Source organism: Eptesicus fuscus, chromosome 11, assembly GCF_027574615.1.
Source record: "Eptesicus fuscus isolate TK198812 chromosome 11, DD_ASM_mEF_20220401, whole genome shotgun sequence".
NCBI classification, from domain to species: Eukaryota; Metazoa; Chordata; class Mammalia; order Chiroptera; family Vespertilionidae; genus Eptesicus; species Eptesicus fuscus.
The window spans coordinates 30,043,923-30,071,195 of record NC_072483.1 but is presented as its reverse complement, the minus strand read 5'-3'; the positions used below and the strand labels follow the sequence as shown (position 1 = coordinate 30,071,195).

Sequence of the window (27,273 nt, the reverse complement as noted above, 5' to 3'; positions counted from 1 at the left end):
GCCTTGAAACACAAGCATCCATTGATTTCTAAATGTTATAACCATAGTAAAAATAAGATACACTTTATGATTTTTAATCTAAGGCTACATTGTAAGCATTGAGCAGCCTTGGTCTACTTCATCTCCAATATGAAAATAATGTTCTGCTGAACAAGATACCATAGTTAATGCTGGACATTTAGGTAACTTCCTTTTTTCCACTAAGATAAGTAATTCTGTAATAAGTATTTGAGATTTAAGAATCAAAAGTAAGAAAATGCTATGACTATTAATATGTTTTTCAAAATGCTTTCCAAAAGGCCTCTAACAATTTTCATTGCGACCCATAATACGTGTGCTCCCGTTTCATCTCAGTGCATATAGTTTAAGCCTGTCTGGTCTCTGCATGTCTAGTCGGCCTCCTCTTGACTTCCTTCTGTTTACTCAGATTACTGAACCTTCCTCTGCGTCGGTACTTCCCTCAGCAAAGGCAGCGGGAGGCTGCCTGACAAAGGGAGGAGCCTGTTCGAGGACGGAGGGCATAGTGAGCCGCTGGTGGAAGTTCAGACTTGACCTCAAGAGCAACAATGTCCGAGGCCTGGGGTTGGGCACAAGACAGATCTGACTTTAGAGCAGCCCCTTGGGTTGCAGCCCGGTGGCCAGCCTGGAGCAGACGGGGGCAGGACCCTCGGTAAACGGACCTCATTGCAATTCTTAGGTTAAGGCAGTGACAATGAAGACGGAGATGAGCAGGTAGAACAGACAGGCCTTTGACAGACTGAAACAGGAGGAGGGAAGAGGGGATTCTGACGTGGGCGGCAGGGTGGGCTCAGGAAAAGTGGGCAGAGGAGCAGATAGAGAGTGAAGGCAGTCTTCTAGATTATTCCCCCCTCCCCACAATGATGCCATTGTCATCAGTAGACCTAGAAATGCTTTAATTGAGCAAAAGTGGACATCTTGAGTTCAGCAATGCAGACAGTGCCTGCTTAGGCCGAAAGTTTGACACCTGCCAAGTAGTCACTCATTTACCTTGGGCTCGGAGCTTGGCCAGCTCCTCATTGAGCGAGTCTTGGGACTCCTCCAGCTGCCTCCTCTTCTGTTCCATGTTCTGCATGTAGTCTGTCAGGGATTTGATCTTGGCCTCGTGCTTGAAACAGCAAATAGATAAAAAGAATGAACGACTAGAAGTGGTCGCCCCACTTGCCCGGGACTGTCCAATGGGAAAATGCAGTGGACTAACTAGCAGGGTCCTGTTTTTCCCTGTGCTTCTCTGCTTCCCACAGACTCCCCTCATGGCCACGCCCCTCCTCGCCATCCACAGTGGTGAGACACCAGCGCCCAGGCTGGTTTCCTCCTCGCAGAGAGAGAAAGGGGTGATCTGGCTGGAGAGAAAGGGGTGGGGGAGTGTCTGGGGCTGAGGGCTTCATTCTTTGAACCCGCACCTGTGGATTGCATCTTTACAAATCAAATATTATGGCTTTTCTTTTTCTGTCTCTCAGACTCACCAATTTCTGTCTCACGGACTTTACATTTTACATTTTCCTCTCCCTGGTAAGCTCTCCCCCATCCCTCCCAGACATGGACCTTATCAGGCAGACCCCATCATTTTCTTATGGCGCTGAATTTCTACACAACTTATCTCACCCACTTTCTTACCTGTTAGCTCATGAGGGCAGAGTACATGCTTAGTAACTATTAGTGGGATGAATGAATGAATGGGAGTTCACTGATGAATAGACAGCAGTCACTTCTAGGCAGATGGAAATAAGCAGACTCTCCCCCCCCCCGCCCCCCCCCATTTAGGCGGGAAGACCCAGGAGCCTGAGCTCGGATCTAACGAAATGACCCTGGGGGCAGGACTCAGTTGGAGCCTTGAATTTATAAGCATAGCTTTTGGTGAAGAGGATGAGTGTAAACAAGGAAGATAACAGCATTTTAGCTGGCAATATTTTGTCAGATTCCTTGGATCATGTCAAAAACTAGACAACCAAGGTTTCTCTTACGTTTGAAACCCAGGAAATAATGATGGAATCTTTAGCTCTGTGTAAATTGTAGCAGAGTACAAAACAGCACCTAATGGAAAACTATTGCTAATGTAGAAAACCCTGCCTGACATAGGGATTCTTTAACCCCAAACATTCTAATATTCTTTTTTCAATATGTTTTTATTAATTTCAGAGAGAGGAAGGGAGAGGGAGAGAGAGATAGAAGCATCAATGATGAGAGATAATCATTGATTGGCTGCTCCTGCACATCCCCTACTGGGGAGAGAGCTCACCATCCAGGCATGTGCCCTGACTGGGAATCGAACCGTGGCCTTCTGGTTCATGGGTCGATGCTCAACCACTGAGCCACACCAGCCAGGCCCTAATATTCTTGACTCCCTTCTCATATTCCCAAAGTCAGTGTTCTCTAAGACCTGGGTACCTGGAACCTGATCATGGGCTCCAAGCTTTACAGCACCCCACTTAGGACATGATCTGGCTGCGCCCCATTCCAGTGAGCAGAGGTCACAGGCTAAGGGAGCATGTCCACCTGGGCCACATCCCCTTCCATCTGGGAAGTAGATCCACTCTCCTCCAGTAGCCCCACGGCCACTCCCAGGGCCAGTGCTGCTACTCGCAGCATCTATTTAAAGAGATCACAGATGCAGTGACCCAGCTCCCTCCGTGCACAGAGTGCAGGAGGGACTCAGGCGTGGAGGCTGGCACCTCCAGATGGAAAGAGAAGACAGTGGGCTGCAGGCTGCGGGGCCTCTATTTGGACTCTGGCTTTGACCTCTAATAATAGGCTCAGGGCTCCCCAAAGCACATGCCATCAGTACCACAGGGGACCTGGGAATCATACTGGGGGGTTGGCGGGGAGACACTGTGTCCTAATGTTTAAAAATTATAAAAGGTAAACAGTAAAGCAAGTCCAGATAAATTCCACCCATAAACCACTCTAACTTATCAACTGTTTCCGCCTTATATTCCTGGTTTTATCTGTATGAACACATATTTTACAAAGTTGCAAAGCACAACACAAGAACTAATCAGCATTTTCACTATCTTCATGTAATTATACTTTTCAAATGGCTAGATTTAATAATTTTTTTGGTAAGAGCTACATAACATTCTCCCATATAACTTTAAGTTATTAGTCTATCAATAAATATTTGGGTATTTTACCTTAATGTAAGAAATACTGCATTCAACAACTTCCATATAAGGCCTTAATAGTTTTAATCATGAAATTATAATGCTATATGAAATGAAAATTTTTCATTTTTATTACCAATGAAAAATACCATACATGAGATTATTGGACCGAAGTACACTTACATTTTTCATGGCTTTTGATTCCCAAAGTGCTTTCCAAAAGGACTGACCAAATCATCCTTTTTTCAACAATGTATATAAATTTCACCATCACACACTAGCATGGAGTAATCTTTTCAGTACCTTGTTGCTCATGATGTTGGTTGTAAAATGGAACCTTGATGTTTTAATTGCGTCTGTTAGATGATTGTGGTGGCAAACAAGGAGGCTGGAGATGGTTCTATGGTTACGTATTATCATCACATTTAAAAGCACACCAGGACAAAGTATGTGTCTGTCTGTCTCTCAGGGTTATCGGAGGCATCACTCATGCTGATACGCGTCTGTTTCCCCCAGATGACTCCAGCTGATTTAATGCCTGGTATCAGGCAGGGGCAGCACACACCAGACCATTCCAGCAGCCAAAAACCCTCACCCCAAGCTCAGGTGACAGTGGTAGGCCAGAAGCCAGGCCATTTTCTGAGACCACCTTGATGAAATGAAAACGCCACTCCAGTGGGAACAGAGCAGCCCCTGCCTGAGGAATGGAATGTGCCCGGGGCTTCGGGTTCAGGTACACACACTGGGGGAGTCCCAGCTCTGCCTTTCACGGGCGCCGTGACTTTGGACACCACGTTTAGTCATTCTTAAGTCTCAGTTTCCTCATCGGAAAAAACAGAAACAAAAATAAAACCCTTGATTTTTTTAAAGATCAAGTGGGAGAGGCATATAAATTGCTTAGCACAGCATATGGCCCACTGTCAACACTGAATAAAATGCCACTAACAACAGTGGTGGTAGCTGTAGTGTCTGTTTCCACCCATTACATTGGTTCTGCGATAGAGAGTAAACGATGAAGGAATATTGCCTTAACTGACAGGAGATTTAGATTCCAATCTTACTCATTTATTATACATCCGTCTACCTACCAACCTGCCTGCCTACTTATTATCCACAGATGGCTAGATAGAGATACAGGCACATCCTTTAAAAAGGGACTGAAGTTCATTCGAGTAACTCACAACAAAATCTTGCCTGGGTTAAGAATAAGCCTGGACAGCCACTGCCTGGGGAGGCCACGGACAACTACTGCATGATGCAAAGCTCATCAATATCCCCCTTACGCCATCAGCCCCGGTGAGAGCAGGGAGGAAGCAGGTTTCAGAGCACGGCTGTGAAGGGAAGAGGAAAGGTGTGGCCTACCTGGGATATGAGCAGCTGGCAGGCGGCCAGCTCCCGCTCACTGGCGTTCATCTTCCTGTTGGAGTCCATCTGGGCGCTCTCGAGCTGCTTGCTGCGGTTCACCAGGGACTTGACCTCTGACTTCATCTTGCTGATGTACAGACGGGCCATGGTGAACTCCTCCTCAATGACGCCATTCACGTCTGCCAGCTGGGCACAGGAGGGGACACAGCTACTGCCTGTAATTCCCAGAGGTCCATGGGGCCCCTGAAACCTGTCCACGGGTCCTCAAGAGGTCTGTGGGTTCCTGATTAAGAATCCCTAATTATAGGACCCCAAGCTGAAAATGGTCCTGCAAAGTACTATATGTTCAACCTCAAGATCTCAGAAACCTCAGGTGAAACTTTCAACTGAAAACCTCGGCTAAATGTAATCCTCAAGTAACCAGTTTTCTTTCTAATTCATTATTAGGGTGGAAGAGATAATATCAAAAGAAAAATACACTAAAAATTAAAACAAGAGATAACTTTTAAGACGTGTTCCATTCAACGTCTTATATCTTATATTCCTAGACCAGCAGAGGCCCAGTGCTTCTAAGGGTGACTCTGAGCCCCTATAAGAACTCCAACCAGAATTTCAATTATGTTCTCTAGAGTCTGCTGCTATTCAGAGAAAAGAGTAGTCTAAAGGCTTGAATATGTTTCTACAACTAAGGATTGAAAAATAAAAAGGATTTTCTATATAGTCCTCAATTAAACAACAACAAAATCTAATGAATAAGAAGGTGCCATTACCAAATCCACGTCTCCTTGCCTCTACCTGCCTGCCCCTTCCAGGCAGACCCGAATCGACCTTATTATTTAAGATCACCTGAGAATAACAGTCTAAGTGCCACTTTAGGAGAGAAGAGTCTGACAGCCAGCATTCCTGCATGAGCTCATGTTTGGTTTCTAAGTTTCAGAGCTCTCCTGCAAACAAAAATTCACACAAGGTACTTGGGATAGAAACCCACTTGCTGAGATGCAAACATGCTCTTGAAGGGAAGTTGACCAAATGAGCCAAGTGACTGTGTGCATATTTTGTTTAACCACCAGAGGGCATTCTAGCACCTCAGTCCAGAACCAGCCCATGAATAGAGGCTTCAGCTCGTTTTAAGACAATGATTCTAACGGTATTTTTGATGTTCCACAATATACTCTAAACAGCCCACTTTTGTCACTGATGTTTTCATTGATTCAACACATGATTCTTGTTTCAGTAAACATTGAAGAGTTAGGAAAGGAATTGTATATCAGCCCTGAAAATTGGTAGCAGATAGGACACAAATTAGACAGCAGGCTGAGCACCTGTAACTTGGTGTCAACCTTCCCCCAAGAATTCCCCAACAGTATTAGTGACATCAGTGTCACTCAACACAACTTAGGATCTATATTAACAGCAACTTTGGACTCCATTTTAAATTAATGGAGGTTCTTACTTTAAGCCCGTTATATTTCTGACTGCCAACAATAGGTCTACCAACACCACTCCTCCTTACATATTCCCTTTATCATCCTATAGCATGGAGGAAATGAGTAAGAGACGCCTGCAACCTTAAAAAATTTTTTTGTTCTTCTACCTTTGAAGACTGGTCATATGTGGAGCAGAGAAAAGAAACTCATTCTCTAGCCTGACCAGGTGTGTCCTGCATATTGTCAGTTTCAGGAGAAAGGGACAGGAACATCCGTATCTTCTATGTGGAATTCATAATCTGCACCAGCGCCTGGTGGGTAAACATCGCTGAACCAACAGGCAGGGCATCCTGGGAGGAGAGGAACCCCTCCTCCACCCAGGCCTGTCCTTAGACAAGGACACTTTCCACTCTGCGCCCAAATCCCCTGGGAACTGGGAGGATAAGAAATGGATATACAATAAGGGCCCTCCTCCAAAACGATAGTTGGATGTTTCTTCTCCCAAACCAGAACCAGAAGCACTGAAGCCTACCCTTGTCCTAGGAGATCTAAAAAGAGATTTGAGTCCATGTCTGATGGAAAAACAAAACAAAACACTATTTCAAACAAATGACTTTAACTGTAAGGTTTCTCACCCCTTAAGAATTCATATATTTAGTCGTGTGAATTCTAAGTTTTAAGTAATTCTAGTACACTGTTATTTCAAAAAGAAGAGTCCGAGTTTGCTGCTGAGATGTTATTTATAACTCTCCCGAGTCTGACAGTGACTCCAATCGTAGACACTAGACTGTGTGATCTCGTACAAATGACTAATCCAGGGGAAAGGCTGCCTTCACTTGGAAGACAGAGGCTGCCTGCCCCTCTACTCTGCCTACAGAGGACGAGTCACCCACACACCCACCACCGGCCCAGGAGCATGGGCTGCTGAGCAAGGTGCCATTTCTAGGCCAAGTAAAGGTAAGTAAGGTGACTGCTCACCTTCTAGGACATCAAGTCAGAGGAGACTAAAAGAAGTCAGTGTGGGTCAAACGAAAGTCGGGCAGCTAATCCATCCATTTCATGTACTCTACTTCCATCCTGTCTGTTTGTGGTTGGATTCCTGGAAATCTTTGTTTTAGGGAAAACCCAGTGACATGGTACGTGAGAAAAAGAGGCAGCTCGTGAACAAACCTGACAAAGTCAACACCAGGCTCATCTTGTCATGAGCTGGTCTCATCGCTTTGTTGACTAAACAAAATATTGCCTGGACTCTGTTTCAAGACAAGACAGAGCTGGAGAAATAGGGGTCCTTCCGTGTCCGTGTGGTGCCGGCCTGTTGTGTTCTGGAACTGATATGAGGAGACTCCCACAGCCATCCTTCCCTCACACCAGTACCACCAGGAGGGACCTCACGGGAACGGAAAGAACTTTAGGAACAAAAATACAAGATCACTGAGAAAGATTTCCTAGATTTGCTCATTTTCTTAGATCAAAATAACTATATTAACTGAGTAGTCCTAACAATAAGGAAAGTGTCTGTAATAAGTGGGGCCTAATCAAACTAAAAAGCTTCTGTGCCACAAAATTAAAATGTAACCTATGGAATGGGAGAAAATATGTGCAAGTCACATACCTGATAAGGGTTAATATCCAAAATATATAAAGGACTTATACAACTCAATAGCAAACCCCAAACAATCTAATTTAAAAAGTGGACAGAGGATCTAAACAAACATTTTTCCAAAGACATACAGATGGCCAACTGGTACATGAAAAGATGCTCAACATCACCAATCATCAGGGAAATGCAAATCAAAACCACGAGATATCACCTCACACCTGTTAGAATGGCTGTCATCAAAAAGATGAGAGATAACAAATGTTGGCAAGGCTGTGGAGAAAAGGGAACCCTCGTGCACTGTTGGCTGGACTATAAATTGGTGCAGTCACTATGGAAAACAGTATGGAGGTTCCTCAAAAATGAACATTTTTAAAAGTAGAACTACCATATAGCCCAGCCACCCTACTTCTGGGTCTATAACCAAAGGAAGTAAAGTCAGAACCTCATAGGGATATCTGCATTCCCACATTCTTTGCTGCATTACATACAATAGCCAAAATATGGAAACAACCTAAGTGTCTGTCAACAGATAAACGGACACAGGTGTGTGTGTGTGGGGGGGGGGGGGGGGGTTACACAACGGGAAGTTATTCAGACATGAGGAAAAAAAGGAAATCCTGCCATTTACAATAAAATGAATGGACCTTAAGGATTCACCCCTCAAGTGAAATAAGTCATACAGAGAAAGGCAAATGCTATATGATATCACATATATGTGGTAGCTAGAAAATCTAAGAATGTCAAACTCAGAGGAACAGTGGTTACCAGGAGTTGTGGGTAGGTACATGGGGGAGTTATTGGACAAAGGGTACAAATTTCCAGTTGTAACATTAACAAGTTTGGAGAGCTAATGCATAGCAGGGACCAATATTATAGCTAGTAATACTGGGTCATACACTTGAGTGCTGCTAAGAGGTAGATCTTAAATGTCCTCACCAGGAAAAAGAAATGCTAACTGTGATAAAATGAAGGTGGTAGCTAATACTATGATCGTAATTATTTTGCAACATATAATGCATCAAATCAAGATTCTGTACACCTTAAATTATACAATGTTATGTGTCCATTGTATCTCAAAAAAGCTAGGGGGCAAAGTATCTGCTTCCATAATGTTATATCTAACCAATATCTGTATACATCATGTAATTTCCGAGTTGACAACCTTTGAGATAATCTGGCTCACCTTGTCATCTTACAGAGAAGCAAAGTGGCTTGTCCAAAGTCACATCACTCCTCCCTTTAGCTCTCACTGTCCTAATAATTAATTCAGAATTACAAGAAAAAGAATGGAATGATTAAGAGTATGATGCTCTACAAATGAGAGTTATCAATGAAATTAACCAGGGCATCCAATGTCTGGAATCCAAAAATATCTTTAAAACATCCAGTAGAGTTATTTTAAAATAATCTCAGACTTCAGATTCCCAGAGGTAAGGACTCTTTTTTTAAATGCTGAAGCACCCAGGCATTCCTTGATTTCATTAGCATTTTTCATCAGCTCTATTTTAGAACTTGGCATAAAAATATCTTCCTTTATCGTTATCAGCAGCAGGCGCCAACTTGCCATAAATCAACTCCATCTTCATATTTCCAGGGCCATTCAATCACCCAAACGTCAAAAGTTTATAGCTCAACACCAGTGTATGCTTCTAAAAATTCTTCTCAATCCTCAAATATAAAATCACCAAACTGGAACTTAATAGGGTTCACCCTATAGTATCTGAGAATTCTAGCTAAAATTAGATTCATTCATAAAGTTCATGAAATATTCAATTACAATAGAGGTTCAATGAAAGAATGATGGGTTTACAAGAGCTCATATATTCTAAACCCGGAGCTGTTACATCATCCAAGAAGGGCTTTCTACGTTTTCAGAAATGTCTATAAACAATGTTATCTGGGGACCCTTTTCCAGTACAATCCCAACTAAAAAGCTGAGAGTTCCCACAAAGCAGAATTCAGCCTTTTAAACGTCAAATGGCTAAATTCAAAGATTTTGTTTTAGACTTGTGAGGTGGGAGCTGAGCAATACAGCACCATTCCCTGGCTTGACTAACACACACATTTATCAGTGGCTACTCTGTACAAGGTACTGTATTCTTACAAAGATACTGCAATCAAAACAGTGTTATTGGCATAAAAGTCAGATCAATGAAACAAAACAGAGACCAGAAACAGTGTACACACTTTGTGTGTGGTGAATATGTTCCTTATCTTACGGTGGCTTCATAAGTGTATACATATGTCAAAACTTCTCAAATTGTACACTTTAAGTACGACTAACTTTACATCAATTATACCTCAATAAAGCTATTTTTTTAAATATGTCTATCTTATTTTTTCAATGGCATCTCTATATTGTGGCAAGCTGTTCATTTTTCTTGGCTGATAACTTTTGTTTATTCTCTCCCCACCCCCCAATCCTAGCTCATGGACAACTATATACCACCCCTATGTTTCCCATCTCCCTTACTCCTTGCCATCAATGGCACCAATGTGCACAACCCCAGGGGATTATTGATGGTTGGTTTAACCCCATGATAGTAATCCTAATGCTCTACTTTCCTAGCTTCCCTTGCAGTTTGGGGTGGTCATGCACCCCACTTCTGGCCAATAAGGTACAGGGGGATGTCAAGGGGACTTTTGGGAGACAGCTCCCTCCTGGATGAAAGTTGGCTGCGTTTCAGCCCAGCCCGCCGTGGATGTAGTTGTGGGAGGATGTGCGGACTGGTGCTCTAGCAGCTACCTTGCTACCGTGAGACAAAAACCTACAGACACGAAACAGGCTAAGGAAGACATAAAGGAAACAGAGGAAAGTCCTGGGTACCGGACATTGTGGAAGCACTGCACCAAACCAGAACTTGCTTCTAAAACTTTAATAAGCTAAAGAATGGCCTGAGGAATCTTGTTAAAACGCAGAGTCTGATTCAGTGGGTGCGAGGTAGGCCTGAGCGTCTATATTCCCAACAAGCTCCAAGGTGACGCAAATCACCCTGAATAGCAAGATTCTAGACGTCTCATACGGTGAATAATTAAATGTGGCTTTGTTTTTCAAGCCACTGTTAGAATCCTATTACTTTCAGTTAAAAGCTCTCCTAATTCATGCTGATTGGTGGGGTAATTTTCACTCTGTTGGGTTCTCATAGGAAAGGAGAAACACAATTCTGAGACCAGAACTGTTGGTTAACCTATCTAATTCCCAATTTCTGTGACACCAGCATGTAAGTGTGGGGAATAAACCAATTCACATCCAGTCAACCAAGACTTGAAGACATTTCCTATATCTGAAGGTAATTATTGTTCTCCTCCTCCTTACTCAAACAATCATTCACTCCGCCTCCTTACTCAAACAATCATTCACTTGATCATTCTTATTCGAATATTACAAAGCACGTGGCAGATGCAAAGCACTGCACTACATAGCAATATTACAAAGCACTGCACTGCAAATCCACTGCGTTGGATTCTCGGAGAATCAAGCACAGACCCCCTTGCTGGGATGGCGCTGTTGGAAGAGCAGGCAGAGAATGCAGGGCTGACTTACAGTCTTCACGTCGTTGGTGCCGATGATGCCGCCTATCTCCCCCAGGTCCTTCAGCAGCAAGTTCAGGATCTCGGTGGCTCTCTTCTTCTGGTGGTTGCTAAGCTCTTGCAGCTGGCTCAGCTCTCGCTGTGTGGTTGTCAGTGTGGTCTGAAAAACACATTTCCGCAACAAATTAAAAGGCTTGCCCATCGATTTTATGCACTCAGCACCGCAATGAATAACAACATGACGTAAGGTGGAGTTCTGTTACCATTTCATGTGATTCCATATAAGGGTTCCTTTAAGTCAAACAATAGCATAGCACTGAATTCTTTGACAAGAAGAGAAAGCCGGCTTAGCCTGCTATGTTATGTCTACATATCAGATGACAATCTCCAGGTTAGTGAAATAAGTTATTAAAAATAAATAAAGCCCAAAGGAACCCTGAGGTTCAGAACGTGTACTCACATCTTCCTACCTACCAGATGTTCTGTGTCAGTTCACATCCTCAAGGGTCTAAACATACCTGCAGGCACCCCTACCTCCACGTCCAAACAAACCTGCTCCCTGGACCACTTCCACATTCCCATCTGACTCCAGTCTGGAAGGCCCAGAGGGCATTAATGCATTTAGGAAACAACTTAGAGAAATTCTAATCTTCACAGTGAAGCTGAACTGAACATTCTTCACCTCTTTTCAAAAGTAATCAAGTTCAACAAGATCGGCCTTCTTAATATGTAACAGAAGCTCCATTTTATTGCCAAACATTAACAAACCCATACCTTTCCATCCTTCATGTGTGCTACCAAGAGGTATGTATTTTTAACTAACTAACCAAGTTAGTAACTAACTAACTAAAACTCTCAACATCAAAACAATTGTCATCTTTTGGTGTCTTGGTATTAACTCAGCCAACAACAACAAATAATTCCCCTAAATTATGAAGCTCTGGAGGCTAATACAAAGACATTTATTCAATTCTTCCACACGCAGCTATTTTATTAGAGCACTTTTTAATGATCTTACTAAAAATAGTACTCTAAATGAGTCCAATAATACTTCAGTTTGACAGAAAGTAAGAACTGTATTGTGAAAAATGTTCCATTGTTTTGAGAAGCAAATACCAAGGACTAGTTAAGGACCCTGTAGAAGAAAACAAGCAGAGGAAAGCGAAGTCTCCTCCTTCCCTAAGTGACTGCCAGTCTGTCTTCCTTCCGTTTTTCTCTTTGTTTTGGTATTACCACCACTGGTATCACTGTGTTTTAAAATCCACAGGAGCCGTAGATCCCATCTTGGGAGGCCATTTACAAAGTCCGCCTCATGCAGTTGAATGTATGGAGCGAGGAGCCTTTCCATCAGCTTTACGGTCAGAGCCTAGAGCTTGCCTGTACCATCTGCTGCTCCTCCTTGCCCAGGAGGACTGGATGCTTTCCACAGAGCAGTCTGGGCACAATCTCACAATACCAGGCCATTGGGCTGAGGTGCCAAGGGCAGCCATTCAGCTTCCTACCACCCATTTTCCAAATAGAAAAGGACAAAATGGACACATCCCACCACCAGCCACCTCGCCAAATGCTCACTGGCCCTGATGCCATGAGCTCACTGTGCAGGACCAGCAGCATCTTTCGCTGGGAGCATCTGAGAAGGAGAACATGTGCAGACTAAAGCACTGGATGAAAGCAGGACAACAAACCAAACAGCCCAGGCCTGGGCTAGCACGGGAGCTGTGGGAGGGAAGGGACTTCATTCAGGAGGACATAACAAGAAGAGTGAAGCCCATTGCCTTCCAGGGTCACCCACTCTCACCTACTGATTTAATGACTTGAGATTTGCTTATTGAAACTATAGCAAATGCACAGGTCCATGCTAAGTGCTTTATGTGAACTGCCACATTCTCACACCCTGAAAGAAGCATGCTATTATTGCCATTTTTACAAATAAGGGAACAAATACTCAAGGCATTTAAATGTTTTGACTAAGGCTTAACAGTTCTAAAGTCAAAAGTTTAACCAGAGTCCTGGCTGGTGAGGCATCCCGTACACCAAAAGGTGGTGGGCTCAATTCCCAGTCAGGGCACATACCCAAGTTGCGGGTTCAATCCCCAGTTGGGGTTCATGTGGGAGGCAACCAATCGATGCTTCTCACATCCCTCTCTCTCTCTCTTTCTCTCCCCACCCCCTTTTCCTCTCTGTAAAAAAATAAATAAATAAATAAATGTCAATAAAAATTTTTTTAAGTTTTTAAAGAACTTTTTAACCAGGATTTTTCTGGCTCCAAAGTCTGCACTCTCTTGACTATTCCACAAGGCATCCCTGCTAACGTTATAAATCTCCTGAATAGAAAGCAGTTGTGCTACGCCGTTCTAGGATGAGTGGACAAAAGTCACTTACACAAAATATTTCAATTATTGGAGGATTTCAGAGAATGCATCTAAGTCTAACACTGAAAAACCATTCAGCCAACTGCCTTCTCCTTTATACAGTCTGTCAACAACCATGGACATACACAAGAGTGACAACCGAGGAGTCACCCCTGGACAAATGCTCCCACCGTTTTCTGGGCCAGCTCATCGGTCAGCTGCTCATTGGCCCTCATCTTATCCTCCACCTCCTGGGACTTCTGGTCGTAATTGACAGCCAGCTCCTCCAGGGCCTGCAGGACTTCTTTCACCTCGTCTTTGGCCGCCTCGTTTTCAATCTGGAGCCGTGTCAGCTCCTCTTGGATCTTCTCATAGTCTCTTCTTGTGGAAGCTAAAAGCTGGGAAATGAGTTGGCACAGGACTGGTGAATCTAATGTTCGAGTGTGTGTGTTCTGTTCTCTATCCAAAGTAAAGTAATTTTAAAAAACAGACACAAAAAAACTAGTTGGAAAAGCGCAGGATGACGAGAACCCCTACTGTATATCCAGATGCTAAATGTAAAAATAGCATGTTATTCAAAAATCTGCTTCTTCCTCTTTCTTTTCTTTCTCACTTTTTTTTCTTTATTCATTTTTGTTTAAAACTGCATAGACTTACCTCGAAGAATTGATCACACATAAAATACCACCACACTTTGTAGCTGGCTGGCCATCCCACATGTCTAACAATGTATGGGGGGAATCATTTCTGAGGACACGAATACTTACATGGCTTCTTAATATTATCATTATTTCACATTGTAAACTGGTAAATTTCAGAGTCAACCAAGACAGAATCAAAGGGCAACCGTCAATTTTTCTTAACAGTCATCATGGACATAGAGAAGCACATACCCCAAACATGAAATGATTTACAAGTGAATGGCTGGGCATGTAGATGCTTTCATTATCTCTGTGCCTATTGTGTTTTTTTATTTTCCTAGAGTAAACACATATTGCCTTAATACTATAGGAGAGAGGTGGAGAACCTTTCTTCTGCCAAGGGCTACGTGGATATTTATAACATCACTCGAGGGCCATACACAATTATCAACTTAAAAATTAGCCTGCTGTATGTGATCAAACATCTAATTAACTCAGCATTAAAGCCTCATCAGGGCCGGACCAAATGTTTTTGAAGGCCTTATATGGCCCACCAGCCGGACCTTCCCTACCCCTGCTACAGAAAAAGTAAAATATTAAAGAGTTTTAACTTCCCTAGCTGGTTTGGCCCAGTGAAGGGTCGCAGGTCCGATTCCAGTCAAGGAAGTAGGGAGTGGCTCTAGAGTTAAGCCTCAGATTGACCTGTGGCAGAGCCACAAACAAGTTCCAGCTTAGAGGGCAGAGCCCTCTTAGCATAATTGAGCTTGACCTTATGGCTTCCCCCTAGATCCTTCCTAGGTAGCTAATGGGTTATGGGAGGTGCAGCAAGTGCTGCCAAAACAAGTGAAACTCACAAGAACATTGTAACTATGGTGACCACTACCTTGTTTTTCTCTGACTGTAAAATAAAGCCTCAGCTTGCCGGCTGGATTCTTCTCTGTGGCCTCATCCAGGCACAGGAGATCCACCGAGCCCCAGCTTATTCTCTTTGTCTGTCTTTTCTTTAATCCTTCACCGCCCCCTCCTCAGGCTCACCGAACCATTGGCTGTGCTGGTGTGGCATACAAGGTCACATACCTCAGTTGCAGGCTTGATCCCTGGCCCCAGTCAGGGCGCGTGCAGAAGGCAACCAATGGATGTGTCTCTCTCACATCAATGTTTCTCTCTCTCTCTGTCTCTCCCCCCCCCCCTTCCACTCTCTCTAAAAGTCAATGGTGGCCCTAACTGGTTTGGCTCAGTGGATAGAGCGTCGGCCTGCGGACTGAAGGGTCCCAGGTTCGATTCTGGTCAAGGGCATGTACCTTGGTTTCGGTCACATCCCCAGTAGCGGGTGTGCAGGAGGCAGCTGATCGATGTTTCTCTCTCATCGATGTTTCTAACTATCTATCCCTCTCGCTTCCTCTCTGTAAAAAAATCAATAAAATATATTTTTAAAAAATTAAAAATCAATGGTGAAAAAGAAATCCTCAAGTGAGGATTAACAACAACAAAATAGGAGTTTTAACTGTAACAAAAAAAGAACGTGTACCACAGGCAGTTGTACCAACTTGGAAATGCAAAGGAATAGAATGGGAGGAAGAAGGCAGGAAACACTAAGCAAATGGAAGGCTCAGCTAGAGTTCAGAGGAAAATCAATTAAATATGGTCCATCTCACTACAAAGGCATGCATGATCTCCCTGCCAAGGGAAGCATTTGGGCAGGGGTATAATCCTTGTCCCAGAGAGATGAAGGGGAACAAAGAGGAAAGGAAGGAAATGGTTATGGAAAGCTATATCTATGGGAAGTTGGGACTGGGGACATGAACCCATGCCACCTGCTATAATTGCATCGCCTGATTCAATCCATAGCATTTTAGCAACAAAGCAGAAAGCACCCTAAAGCGCAAAAGAGAAAAAAGGTACTTAGATGGTCCTCAAAAAGAGAATTACGAACCATCTATACTTGATAGATTGTCTCTTCTTTGCTTAGGTCCCTGTTTTGTAAAATACTTGGCAAAACACAATGCAATAAAGACACTTACTGGAGAATTGAATGCCATCAGGGAGACTGAAAACAATTTGCCTCTTTTTTTATCGTATCACATGTATGTGAATGCAGCATTTGGACCCCTTTCCACTCTGGGTTCCCTCCTCTACTTCCTAATTTTCATTTGTTTGTTTCTCCTACAAGATAGCATGAGAACACGGTGTGTATCACATACCTGAGCCAGCTGATTTGCAAAGCTGGAAAAAGCTAAAATGGCAAAACACAAGAGTGCTGAGCACTGGGTATGAGGAATTAAAACCAGCCTTATCCACTTATCAAGCTCCCGTCTCTGCTCTTCAAACACTAAGTGTAGCAACCAGCTACTCCCTCTCAAATCCCAGGGCTCTACCAAGTCAGACATTTATCTTCTAAATTCGGGCAAAACCAGCTTTTAACGGGCTTTGAAAAGAAATCTACCAAGAAATTTCCACATGATTCAGTGATCTTGAACAAATTCTTTGCAAATTAAAATTCTGGAACAAACATCAACAACAGAGAGTAATAAAAGAACTTTGTAAGAAAAAATTTATTATTATGAACTTTACCTCATCCTGATCCAACATCTGTTGCTTTAGCTTTTCAGCCAGCTGGCTCTGCTGGTTAATTTCATCATCCTGAAATGAAACATCATGTTTAATTCTTTTCGGTTAGTTATGTCATTTTTGATATTCGAGATAGTCCGATACCAGGATGCCAGCTGTGAGCTTCCTAATAAAATGAAGGGCATGGCGTGGTGTGGTGCTTCCCCACGGAAGAGAGACTGGCTCTGGGATCTTGATTTGGTTAAAATGTATCTCACCCTCTTTTGTCAGCAGATGAAACATCTGGATATTATGGAAAATACAATATCCTACACATTAAACTCAACCCCTGCTCTTCCAGAAATCAGAGCTCCAGGGCTTGGGAACTGAAAGGGACCTGGAGCTCTCTCTCACGATGTAAAGACGTTAACAGTGAACCCCTAGCTCAAAAAGCAAGGCAGTGAATGTCTGACCATCTGCACTATAATACATTCATGCCCCACATCTTGTCAAACACATCAGTGACCAGGAATGCGTACACGTGATATGTGGGAGAGACCAGTATTTCTACTTCAAGCCTCTTAGAGAGACTGGAAAAGTATTTACTGGAGAATTAATCTTTAGCATGAGCAGATTTCCCTCTTGATTGGAAGGTAATTTTCTTACCGGTTTGAAAAAAAACACACAAAAGTGCAGCAACAGTAATTCTTACTTTCCAGCCCGTCACTGACGTGGGGGAAGGGTCTTCCCACAGGCAAATCCGTTCTCACTCTCATGTTCTGCCACTAGGTGTTGCTGCACAAAGCCAGGGCTGCCAGCCTCGCTGCCCATGCAATCGGCTCTGCCTCTCCCTAGGCACATCCACCCAGTGTGGGCAACGCAGCTGGCCAACGACGCCCGGCTACGGGAGGCTCGGTGTTCACTGCAAATGTGTCCCTGAGTCCAAGTGCACATCCGAAGCACAGCCTGTGAGAACGCCAACGTGGCTTCACATGTGCCTCTCTCAGAAACAGCGGGAAGTCCTATCTGATGACCCCAAGCAGAGACCCCAAGCAGAGACAGATTTAGTTCAGTATTGGGGTCTCTCTCCATGCAGGTGCTGCCCAGGTGTTTTCATCAACAGCTGGAGGGGATGAGGGGGAGGGGAGGGAAGGGGAGGGGAGAAGGGAAGGGAGGGGAGAAAACTACATTGTGCTCTCCACCTTTTCTAGAAGGGAGGTAAGATAAATTCAAGGGCCTCCTTGGCAAACCTTATTAGCAAAAACTCAGTTTTCCACGGAATACTCTCCAGCCTTCTTGGTCGTGTCTGTGCATACATTTAAACCGGATTAACTCAGTGTTTGTCACAACTAATGCTTCCCATGGAGCGAGACAACTCTGAAATAGATGATACAGGATCTGCACCTCCTTTTCCTTCATGTAGCACATATTTTGGCCTTAATTCTCTCCTCAAGGAGACCCTTTTCCATTGAATATTTTACATTGATGTTTCTTTAATGCTTCTACAAAATACTCATGACTTTCCTCCCCAAACCAGATTTCTGCCAGGAGAATTAGGCAAATTACACCAAAGTGAATCTGCTAAAAATGGAACGTCCACAACTGACCATTTTGTAGGACTTTTTTGTAGACTATTTTGTAGGACTTTTCTTCTCTTCTACTTTATAAACTTAGAATGTTGGGTACCAGGAACAATTTTGAGTTATGTTCCCCAGCACATAAATATTAAACAACATAAAAAACTCAGGGTGTTTAACACCAGGAGTTGCCATCTTCCCCTGGGACATATAAACACCAGCTACATGTGATATAAATCACAAGAGAAGACAAATAGTGCAACAAGCGCTTTGTTCTTATCCTGTGTTCATTTCAGAGCCTGGAGACTCGGCTTCCTCCCCGACAGGTGACAGGTGGGACGATGAAGTGATTCTTGGGGTGTAGTGAGAAGCCACGGGCCCCTCTCCCCATCTGGGAAGGATGAAGAACCAGGATCACATTATGAGGACATAAATCACTGTACCAGAGACGTTTCCAAAACTACAGTTACCCTTTATTAAGGCAACTGCTCTAAGGAAGAAACACAGTCTACTGTGATCTTTAAAAAAAGTCCTGAAACTTGCAGAGTGAGATGTGCTGTGTCATGTATATCTATCATACCTACATCTCGCACACCGTGTTTACGCATGCTCTCTCTGATGCTACTAAGATCTCGTCCACGAGATGTTAAAGCACTTTTCAGAAAATATTCTTGTACTTGAGTTTTCTTATCCATGAAATAGGTGAGTTGTCAACAGGTCATTTATGAAGATGCCTTCGTTGCAATGGTAAACAGTGAAATAAGGTTCAACTTGTATTTCTACTTAGACTTTACTCCTTCTCACATATCTCCAATAGTACAGTAGCACTGGAGAGGTGCTGGGGGATGAGAGAGACAGTGCCAACACCAGTCTGCTCATCTCATAACTCTGCTGTCAGCCCACCTGTGAACCATCACCCTCTGATGCCACATATGAAGTGGCTTCTCCCTTAAGCAAACAGAAAGGGAGAAGACAGAAAAGCATCTGCTATGCACTAGGAACTTTTACTCCCCATCGCTAACTTTTGAAGTAACAGATGTGAGCCCCACGCTGCAGACGAGAAAAACATCTTCCGTGGGCCTGGTCACCAGCGCAGGTCTCAGTATTTTAAGCCACAGACCAACTCTTAAGAGGAAGATTGCCGTCGCACAGCACTGCTGTGGGCGAGCACCTGTCCTCAGATCCCTGAAGGGACAGCACGGAGGGACAGAGTGGGCAGCTGGGAGGAGGCTGGGTAGCCTTTCTCCCACCACAGTCTACATGGGTTCATTAGGGCCAGCATGTTCCTCACTTAAAGGGTAAGGTCAACATGGGGTGAGTACTGAGCTGGGAGTCAGAAGTTGTGTAATCTCATGGCAGCTCTGCCACCGACAGGTGATGCCAACTTGGGTAAAACATGGAAACAACCTGGGCTAGTTTCTCATCTGGACCCATACTTTCAGTTCTACCACTCAATAATTCATATTGGTAATTCCCAACTCATGAATTCTGAAAAGTATCAAGCCACCTTCACCATCAGAAGCATGAAGTACTTTCTAAAACCTTGAAGGCAGTCCATGGAGGACAAACCACCAGCTTTGGTGCCATCTGAGGCTGAGGCTTGGGGGCTCAGTCCTCTCCAAGATCTCTCAGCGTCACCCTGTGATGGACCGCAAATGCTAACCTCGAAATGTGTATTCTATAGGGTTTTCAAGGCACGAGCTAAAAGGAAACAATGTGACAGAAAATGTCCCAGGCCGGTCATCAGGAGGCAGACTCCAAGGCCAGCTCTGCCAGCTGCCTGCCGAATGCCCCAAGAATTGGCATTTGCATCACTCTGAGCTAGGTTCTCATTATCCCCTTTCGAAAGCTGCAATCAAAACTCTAAACACTTTTTCAGATCAATGAAGGCACCTCGAGCAGCAAAGGTAAATGATCCCAATTCCAACCATGGCAGGTGTCTATTCATAGAGAAAAGGGGATAGAAACCAGGTTATCATCCCTCATCTAAGATTATTTGGGGATTATTAAAATGAAACCAAAAATTCTAAAATGAGAAAAAAAAACCAGTACAGTAGGTTTAAACAATAGCATTTCTTTGGAGACATCAAGAAATTGCCTATATTGGTAACTTGTTACTGTTCTCCTTTTTCTCCTTTTTACTTTGAGGTTTTGTGCAAAATCCCTGGGTAGAAATGGAAGGGTAACAGTAAGTCAAGGGCCTAACGGGCAATTAACCCAGCTCTCACCGGTGTGAAGAGCTTATTAAACATGTCACCAGAAGGGTAGGGTGACCCCAGTTCAACACTGTCGCTATAACGCCAAGTCCCAGAGTCACCAACTCAAAGCAGAACAAGCTTCCTTAAGGCAACCAGTCACATTTCCCTTGTAAAGGTGACACCAGACTCTGAGCTTTACTCTAAAGAGAGGCCTGTAAGATTAATGGCAAAGTTAACATAACAAAGCTGTTTCATTCAAGCCAGAGGTGTCCCTGAGCACTCTGAGCTGAACTACAGCCGAAAAGATTAAATCAGACTAAAAATATCAGCAATCCTGATGAAATGAACTGAAAGGGTTTCGAATATTTCAAGGGCAGCATGCCAAGATCATGTGAAACATCAATTTAATTTCCTGTGCCTCTGGGATTCCTAACCTGACCTCCACTGGGATGAATGATACACAGTGTTCTCTGACATCTCTTTTCCTCTGTCCCAACTTGTGCACTGACATGACTGTGTCCCAAAAAGTCTGCCATAAAAACGGGCATCCCTAATCAGCATGTTCAAGCTACATCATTCAAGACTCTGCTCTGAAAACAACTCTGCCAATAACACAGAAGCAATCAGACCACACACCCCCACCGTGGGCTCCATCACCATGAGCTACACGATTAAAGCACACACTTGCGGTTTGGGAGCCCCCACCCTTGTCCCCATGGCTGGAACCACTGTGGGCATTCCACAGAGGTGAGGAATATGCCCAGAGAAGAAAAGGAGAGAGAATTAAACAAAGATCATGCACACTTTCACCCCTAACCCCTCTCTCATGCATGACCAGCCCCAGTCCAGTTTCTAGAAGTGAAGACTGTCTGTCTATACAGGCCAATACGCCCCTCTTCCAATCAAATTTCCATGAAAGTCCCATTCCATGTGAGTCAAGTTCCCTAACTCTGTCCAGACAAGAGCTGGGCAAACACTGGGAAGCTAGACATAAACGTCAGTCTGCAGCCCTACCTCAGAACACAGGGCTGGAAGCGGCTTCTGGTCAACAGTGCTGGGACCTGCCACCGTTAGTCTTTGCCCCAGAGCAAAGACTAGAGTCTCGGGCTACAGACCTTATCATCCAGTTGTCTGTAGAGACTGGAGAGCTCCTCGTCGTACTTCTCCTTCTCCTCAGCAGAGATGCTGGCGACAACAGCATCGACCCCGGGAACAATATTGTCGATGATGGGGGTGTTATCGCAGGGCTCCAGGGTCTTCTGGTCCTTAGCACTGATCTGCTCATCCTCAGGCACAGCTTCTCCTGCAAAACACAGCCGAAAGGGGTGGGGATTGAAGAAATGCAGCACGCAACCCTCCAGGGGGAGTTACAAAACCAGTCACTCCCATGAACAAGACTGAAGGACACAATGAAGAGCTGTTATATAGAGCTATAGTTCGTGTTCTCTCTATTTGACAAGAAAGGTCATAATTAATTGACCAAAACTGGTTCTACCACAGAAGCTCTTAACTAACCCAACTTGCAGCAATGCCCAGAATTGTCAGCTACACTTTACTTCTGAGGAACATGCTAGGGCTTTACTAGAATCATGCGCTCTCTAGTGACTGATTCAAAGGGAAACAGACCTCTGAGGCATCCTAATTACCAATTAATTAGGTTACTATTTCATTAATGGAAACAGGCACATCAAGGAACAAATTCGCCATTGTTTAAAAGAACATTGCAGGGCCCAAATTCTCTAACTTTCAGCTCTCTGAATCCAAAGCAGGAAGCCAGGTAACCATGGACCCAGGAACCCTGGCTGGCACCGCACAATCACATATTCCACCATCAGCCACTCTCTCCTGCAGGAAGTCGGAATTAACTGGCTCTACTGGAAAGTTCAAACAGAATAATTTCCTGCAATGCCAGGTTTTCCCAGGAAAGAAAAAGCAGCCAATCTAGAGTATCATGCAGAGACCTTACATACCACTTCTCAGTCTGCAGATGGTGGTGTTGGGCTTTCGAAAGAAGCATTACCAAGTCTGACCATGCAAATTGAGGGAAAAGGTGAAGTTCTCAAGCTGGCCAATGGCTATCCCCACCAAGAAAATCACCTTGCAGAGATGTGCTGCACAAAAAGGATTCTGTGAAAACCATGTGGCCCAACTGAGTCTCTCAAATATCTTCTTGGGAAGCAAAGCAAACCAAAGCCAAACATACTTTCCCCATCACAATGTTTACCATCAACTTCACACTCAGTTTGCTACGATCAGTGAGTGTCTGCAACGTTCCAAGCCTCACTCCACTTAGCCCATAAAACGCATTTTGTGGAAATTCCCCAGGAAAACTGCTCTGAGCCAGAGGAAAGTCCTTTAAAAAAAGCAAAAAAAAACAAAACAAACCAAAAAAACAAAACAACAAACCAAAAAACCCACAGAACTGAGATCCTAATCCGTAGATTCATAAACAGTATAAATCATGCCTCCAGGAACCCACCTGAACACTGTATACATGTATCTCAATATAAACAAAGCACTTTGTGATATGTAAGTTTTGTTGCTTAAGATTCCATTATCAAACTGATAATCACAAATGGCCTTCATGCCAAATAAAATTAACACGAAATGATTTCACTTGTCTCACAGCTCTATTTCAAGCAGGAACTTGAAGCAAAACCTGGAATCAACTATTACTTTGTTGAATATAAAACTGAGCCAACCCTTTTTCCTTCTAAAGCTCAGCTAGACCCAAACCTTTTCCTAAAATTATTGACCTGAAAGCAAAACCAGAATATCAGAGTAGCCTTTGAACTGACCCTGAACCAGATCAATATTTCATTCTGTTTCAATTCCTGGTTTAAAACATCCACCAACAACCTTAGTGTGCAGACTGAATTTCACCCAATTAAAGGACTTATATTCTCTACAGCCTGCTAAATCCCGGGCCATAAAAGCAGTACCATGTTTTAGTTCTTAAGGATTATTTTTGCTTTAAAAAAAACACACACACACACACGCACACATCTTTTCTAACCACAGAGTATACACTAAAACTTGATATCCCTACCTCCCAATTTCTCCCTCTCCAGACAAAGTCACCACTAACACTTTGGTAAATGTCCTTTCTCTGCTTGGCTCTTGACTGTATCTCTAATTCTTCAGTTCCAGCTTATGAAATTTGTGAACATGGCAACCTAGAGCAGTAGGAATTTGATCTTCCAGTTTAAACATGATGGTGAATTCTTAACTGTGCTAGACCACAAACCAGTCGGATGTTGGTCATAGTACCCACAGGCCAACTCGCCCCAAGTCCAGAAGTGAGATACAAAAATATCCGGAAGAGACATATCCCTGTGCTCTTTGGTTCCAAATGGCCATAGCGGCAGTGCTCTCAGAAGGCTGGTGTGCGCTAAGGAGCTGCCCTGTGCGCGTTTCACCTCCTCGGGGCAGGCAGGAGCCAGGAAGGAAACCCCACAACCTAGCAGCAATCACCTGCTCCAACCAAAGCCACAGGTTTCACCCCCCTGGAGCTGCTCCCGTCTCCCTCTGAGGCATCAGAACACCACCAAGTGCCAGGCTGTCCCAGGCGGGAGAGGTCCAAGCTCGGCCACGCTGACACCAGGTCCCTGAAAGTCATCAGCCGACTGCATCAATGTTTCCAGCGCCTGGCGGGACACTGAGCCACACTGCTCCTTTCACAGGCTAATTAATCACAGGCCCACCGCCTGCTTAACCTGGCTTGCTTTTTACAAAGGAGAGGAAATGATAATGCCTCTAATACAGCACTGTTCTAAAGATTAATTAAAATAGTATCTGTACAACACAAAAGATCTTATCGTTTAAAGTCCATCTCTTAACCCCTCCTCTCCCTGACAAATTGTCAACTCTTTTAGGCTTTGCAGATAAATTACTATTTTTAGTTATTCTGAGATTAGTGTTTCTGGGCTCGTCACAATACTTTTGTGGTTAGAGCTCATTTCCAACATTAAAATGCAATATATCTATGCAAGCCTCTTTCAGGTTTACTTTCATTGTTATTATTAAGACACATTTGAAACCTACAGCAGATTTTCTGGTTTCTCTTGACAAATTCTCTGAATCGAAGCATCAACACGTCCCCCACAAAGCCGCATCTACACAGGAGCCCTTCTAAAGGTCAGGCAGTCGGGATTATTTTTTGCAGCAGGCGATCGGGCCAAGAACAAAGCAGCACGCAGGAACAAAAGCAGCAGGCACCGGTGGAGAGCACAGCCCCTGCCCAGAGAGGACCCGGGGCTGGTGTTCCCAGCACCACTGCCCTTCAAAGGGCCGAGGAAATGACTTCCAGAAGCGTCCCTGGTAACTACACTGTCCGGCTCACAAACACGTCTGGGGATTATAAATTCCCAACTCTGTGCACGGCCTGACACGAGGCAGTCTGTCTCCATGGCAATCTCACCGCCGTAATTGAGAAGATCCCCTGCACTGCAGACCGGCTCTCCCCAGAAGCCCCCAAGAGGTGATTAAGGAGTAACTGATTGTAACAGGAAGACAGCTGCGAACAAACCCCGAGAAATAAGGCCCTAAAATCTGGTGACGGGAGAACAGAAAAGGATTACCAAATGAAGATTAGCCATCTATTTTATTTTTATTCTCCTTCTTTGCATTAAAAGCAAATTTCTCTCACTTTATCCCCTGAGGCTTCATACCTGTCTACAGGGAAAGAGCGTGTAATATTGTAAAGCACCTGATTTTTTAGAATGACAGCTCCCCTCCCCCTCCCCCTAACCCTTCCCTCTTTAAAGAAGCACTCTGGCATTTCCTATTGTCAGCTGTAATTACCTTTAAGGACTAACAAGATTTGTGTGTACACAGAGCACTGACTTGGAGCATACCTATGAGGTTTGCAGAGCATTTTAATTATAAAATGAAAACCCCAGAGGGCACAGGTAATATTTCTACAAAAAGGAGAAATCCATCAATTGCAATAAACAAGAATAACAGAGTAATCAAAAATTCTTGTTAGGGCTATTATTTAAAAAACTCCAAAACAGGCTTTTTGATCTTGTGTTTATGAGAGAGAGAGAGAGAGAGAGAGAGAGAGAGAGAGAGAGAGAGAGAGAGAGAGAGAGAACCATTACACTGCCAGTAATTCATTAAAATTTCACACGTGAAATGGCAATGAGCTAGTTGTCCTTTTCATAGGTCGAGTCCCTGAAGCCTGTAAGGACACAGGAAGGTAACTGCACTCCAGGGCAGGGCGTGCTGGTCCTCCCAGCTTCTCCCGGAAACCACAGAGACCTGCAGAGGGGCTGTGTTCTTTTAAGACCAATTAATCTGGGCCAGTGGCAGACCTAGTGGTAGGTCATTTCCATATCAACGAAACTTTGATATAGAAAGGAGGAAGGAAATCTTTAAGTTGACAGACAGGTAAGAGCAGCTAGCCACAAGATATCATTATATAAATGTGAGGTTTAAAAAAAAAATCATTCCTTTATGGGATTATTTTGCACGCAAATAGCATCTTTTACCCTAGTTCCTAAAAACATTGTAAGCAGCTTAAGACATTCTCTAATCCCTTCTAGAGAAATCTGCTAATAAGCTGGTCACCCAGGACTCTGCACCCCCTTTACAGTCCGGACTCCTCGATTGGCCGCACCATTCTCCTGGTGGGCAGGGTTTCTGTCAGTGTTTGCTTGTGCCCAAAAGAAGCAAGAGGGCCTAACAAAGCAGACCTCTCGAGTGAAATGCTAACTCCTGAGCATCCACTGCGGTAATCAGGAACCCAGGAAGGGGACCGGCACCTTCCTCATAGTTAATGCTAATTGTGTTCCAACCATGGGGGCCGCACAGTTTCCCAAAGTCCCAGTCAGACCCAAGGTTACGGATTTAGCTCGTTAGGGAGCCAAGCCTGGCCGGTTTTAAACCTGGAGAAATCTGCTCAGGAGACTGCCGATTGTTCCATGCCTTCTCAGCCTGTGATGACATGATTTTTGCATGATGTCAGCAGATGGGGAGGTCTACGTCTGCTCTGTTGTTTAATATTATATTTTATTCAAGAGACACTGCAGTTATGTCACCTTGTCAGGTCATTTCCCAGCTCTGTGACACCTGGATTTCAGGGCCTCTTTTTCTGGCATAAGCCCCTAAATTATCATTTTTCAAATGGCAAGATTCAAAGACGTATCTGAGAAGAAGGCCTGTGTGACAACTAACCTGGCAGTGCTCTCAATGGAAGAGCTATAGATCCACCCCACCTTTCTGAGCATCACGTGCCCAGTCCTTCAACCTCCCCCGCCCCCCACCCATCCTATGTGGTCTTCTTGATGGGTTGGGGGAGTGGGAGCCAAAATTCACTCTGAACCCAACTATCTAAATCTATCCCCATTTCTAGGATTGTTCGAGTCCTTCCCATACATATGATCAATAAACAACAAGAACTGGGGGAAAAATCTTATTTCTGACAGCTGCCCACTCTATCTATCTGTCCTTACGCAAGGAGGCTGAACAAATTCCCATGCGGCTAAAGTTGCCACCAGAGCCTCCAGATGCGACGAAGACTGTCACTAGATTTCAGCCCACAAGATGTCACTAGCAGATAGTGGTGGACGTGCGTTGTTTTTCAGCCTCTCACCCATTCTCATAACGGCGCCTCAGCTTCCTGCTGAGGAAGGAGCCTCCAAGGCGGGCGGGCGGCCCGGGTCAGACAGCCATCAGGACGTGTCTCCCCTCCCCAGGCAAGCACAGCACCACGTGCTCTAGCTCCTTCTCTCTTGGGCCCCTGGGTCTGAATCACAGAATGCAAGGAGGAGACGACATCCCCGGGGATTCACTCCCGTGCACCCCTCTATGAACCCGTCGGTTTTCCCCCGCTGCCTGTGTCTCCGCAGCAGCCCCAGCTTCACCATCGGAGGCTGGTTCCTGGGCTGTTGTTTTGGTTCTGGGGTCATTCAGAG

At 44.2% G+C, this 27,273-nt stretch overlaps 2 protein-coding genes across 2 annotated transcripts in view; both read right to left on the bottom strand.

Moving 5' to 3' along the window:
- Positions 1-27,273, bottom strand: part of EPC2 (enhancer of polycomb homolog 2) — a 526,369-nt gene that overhangs the window by 213,185 nt on the left and 285,911 nt on the right. The gene's annotated exons all lie outside the window — the stretch shown is intronic.
- Positions 1-27,273, bottom strand: part of KIF5C (kinesin family member 5C) — a 137,393-nt gene that overhangs the window by 13,191 nt on the left and 96,929 nt on the right. The window contains exons 12-17 of the mRNA XM_054723487.1: positions 21,472-21,659; positions 16,606-16,674; positions 13,585-13,791; positions 11,056-11,202; positions 4,482-4,670; positions 1,009-1,126 (exon numbers count right to left, since the gene is read on the bottom strand). Coding sequence (XP_054579462.1) covers positions 1,009-1,126; positions 4,482-4,670; positions 11,056-11,202; positions 13,585-13,791; positions 16,606-16,674; positions 21,472-21,659 — 918 coding nt within the window. The remainder of the gene's footprint in view (positions 1-1,008; positions 1,127-4,481; positions 4,671-11,055; positions 11,203-13,584; positions 13,792-16,605; positions 16,675-21,471; positions 21,660-27,273) is intronic.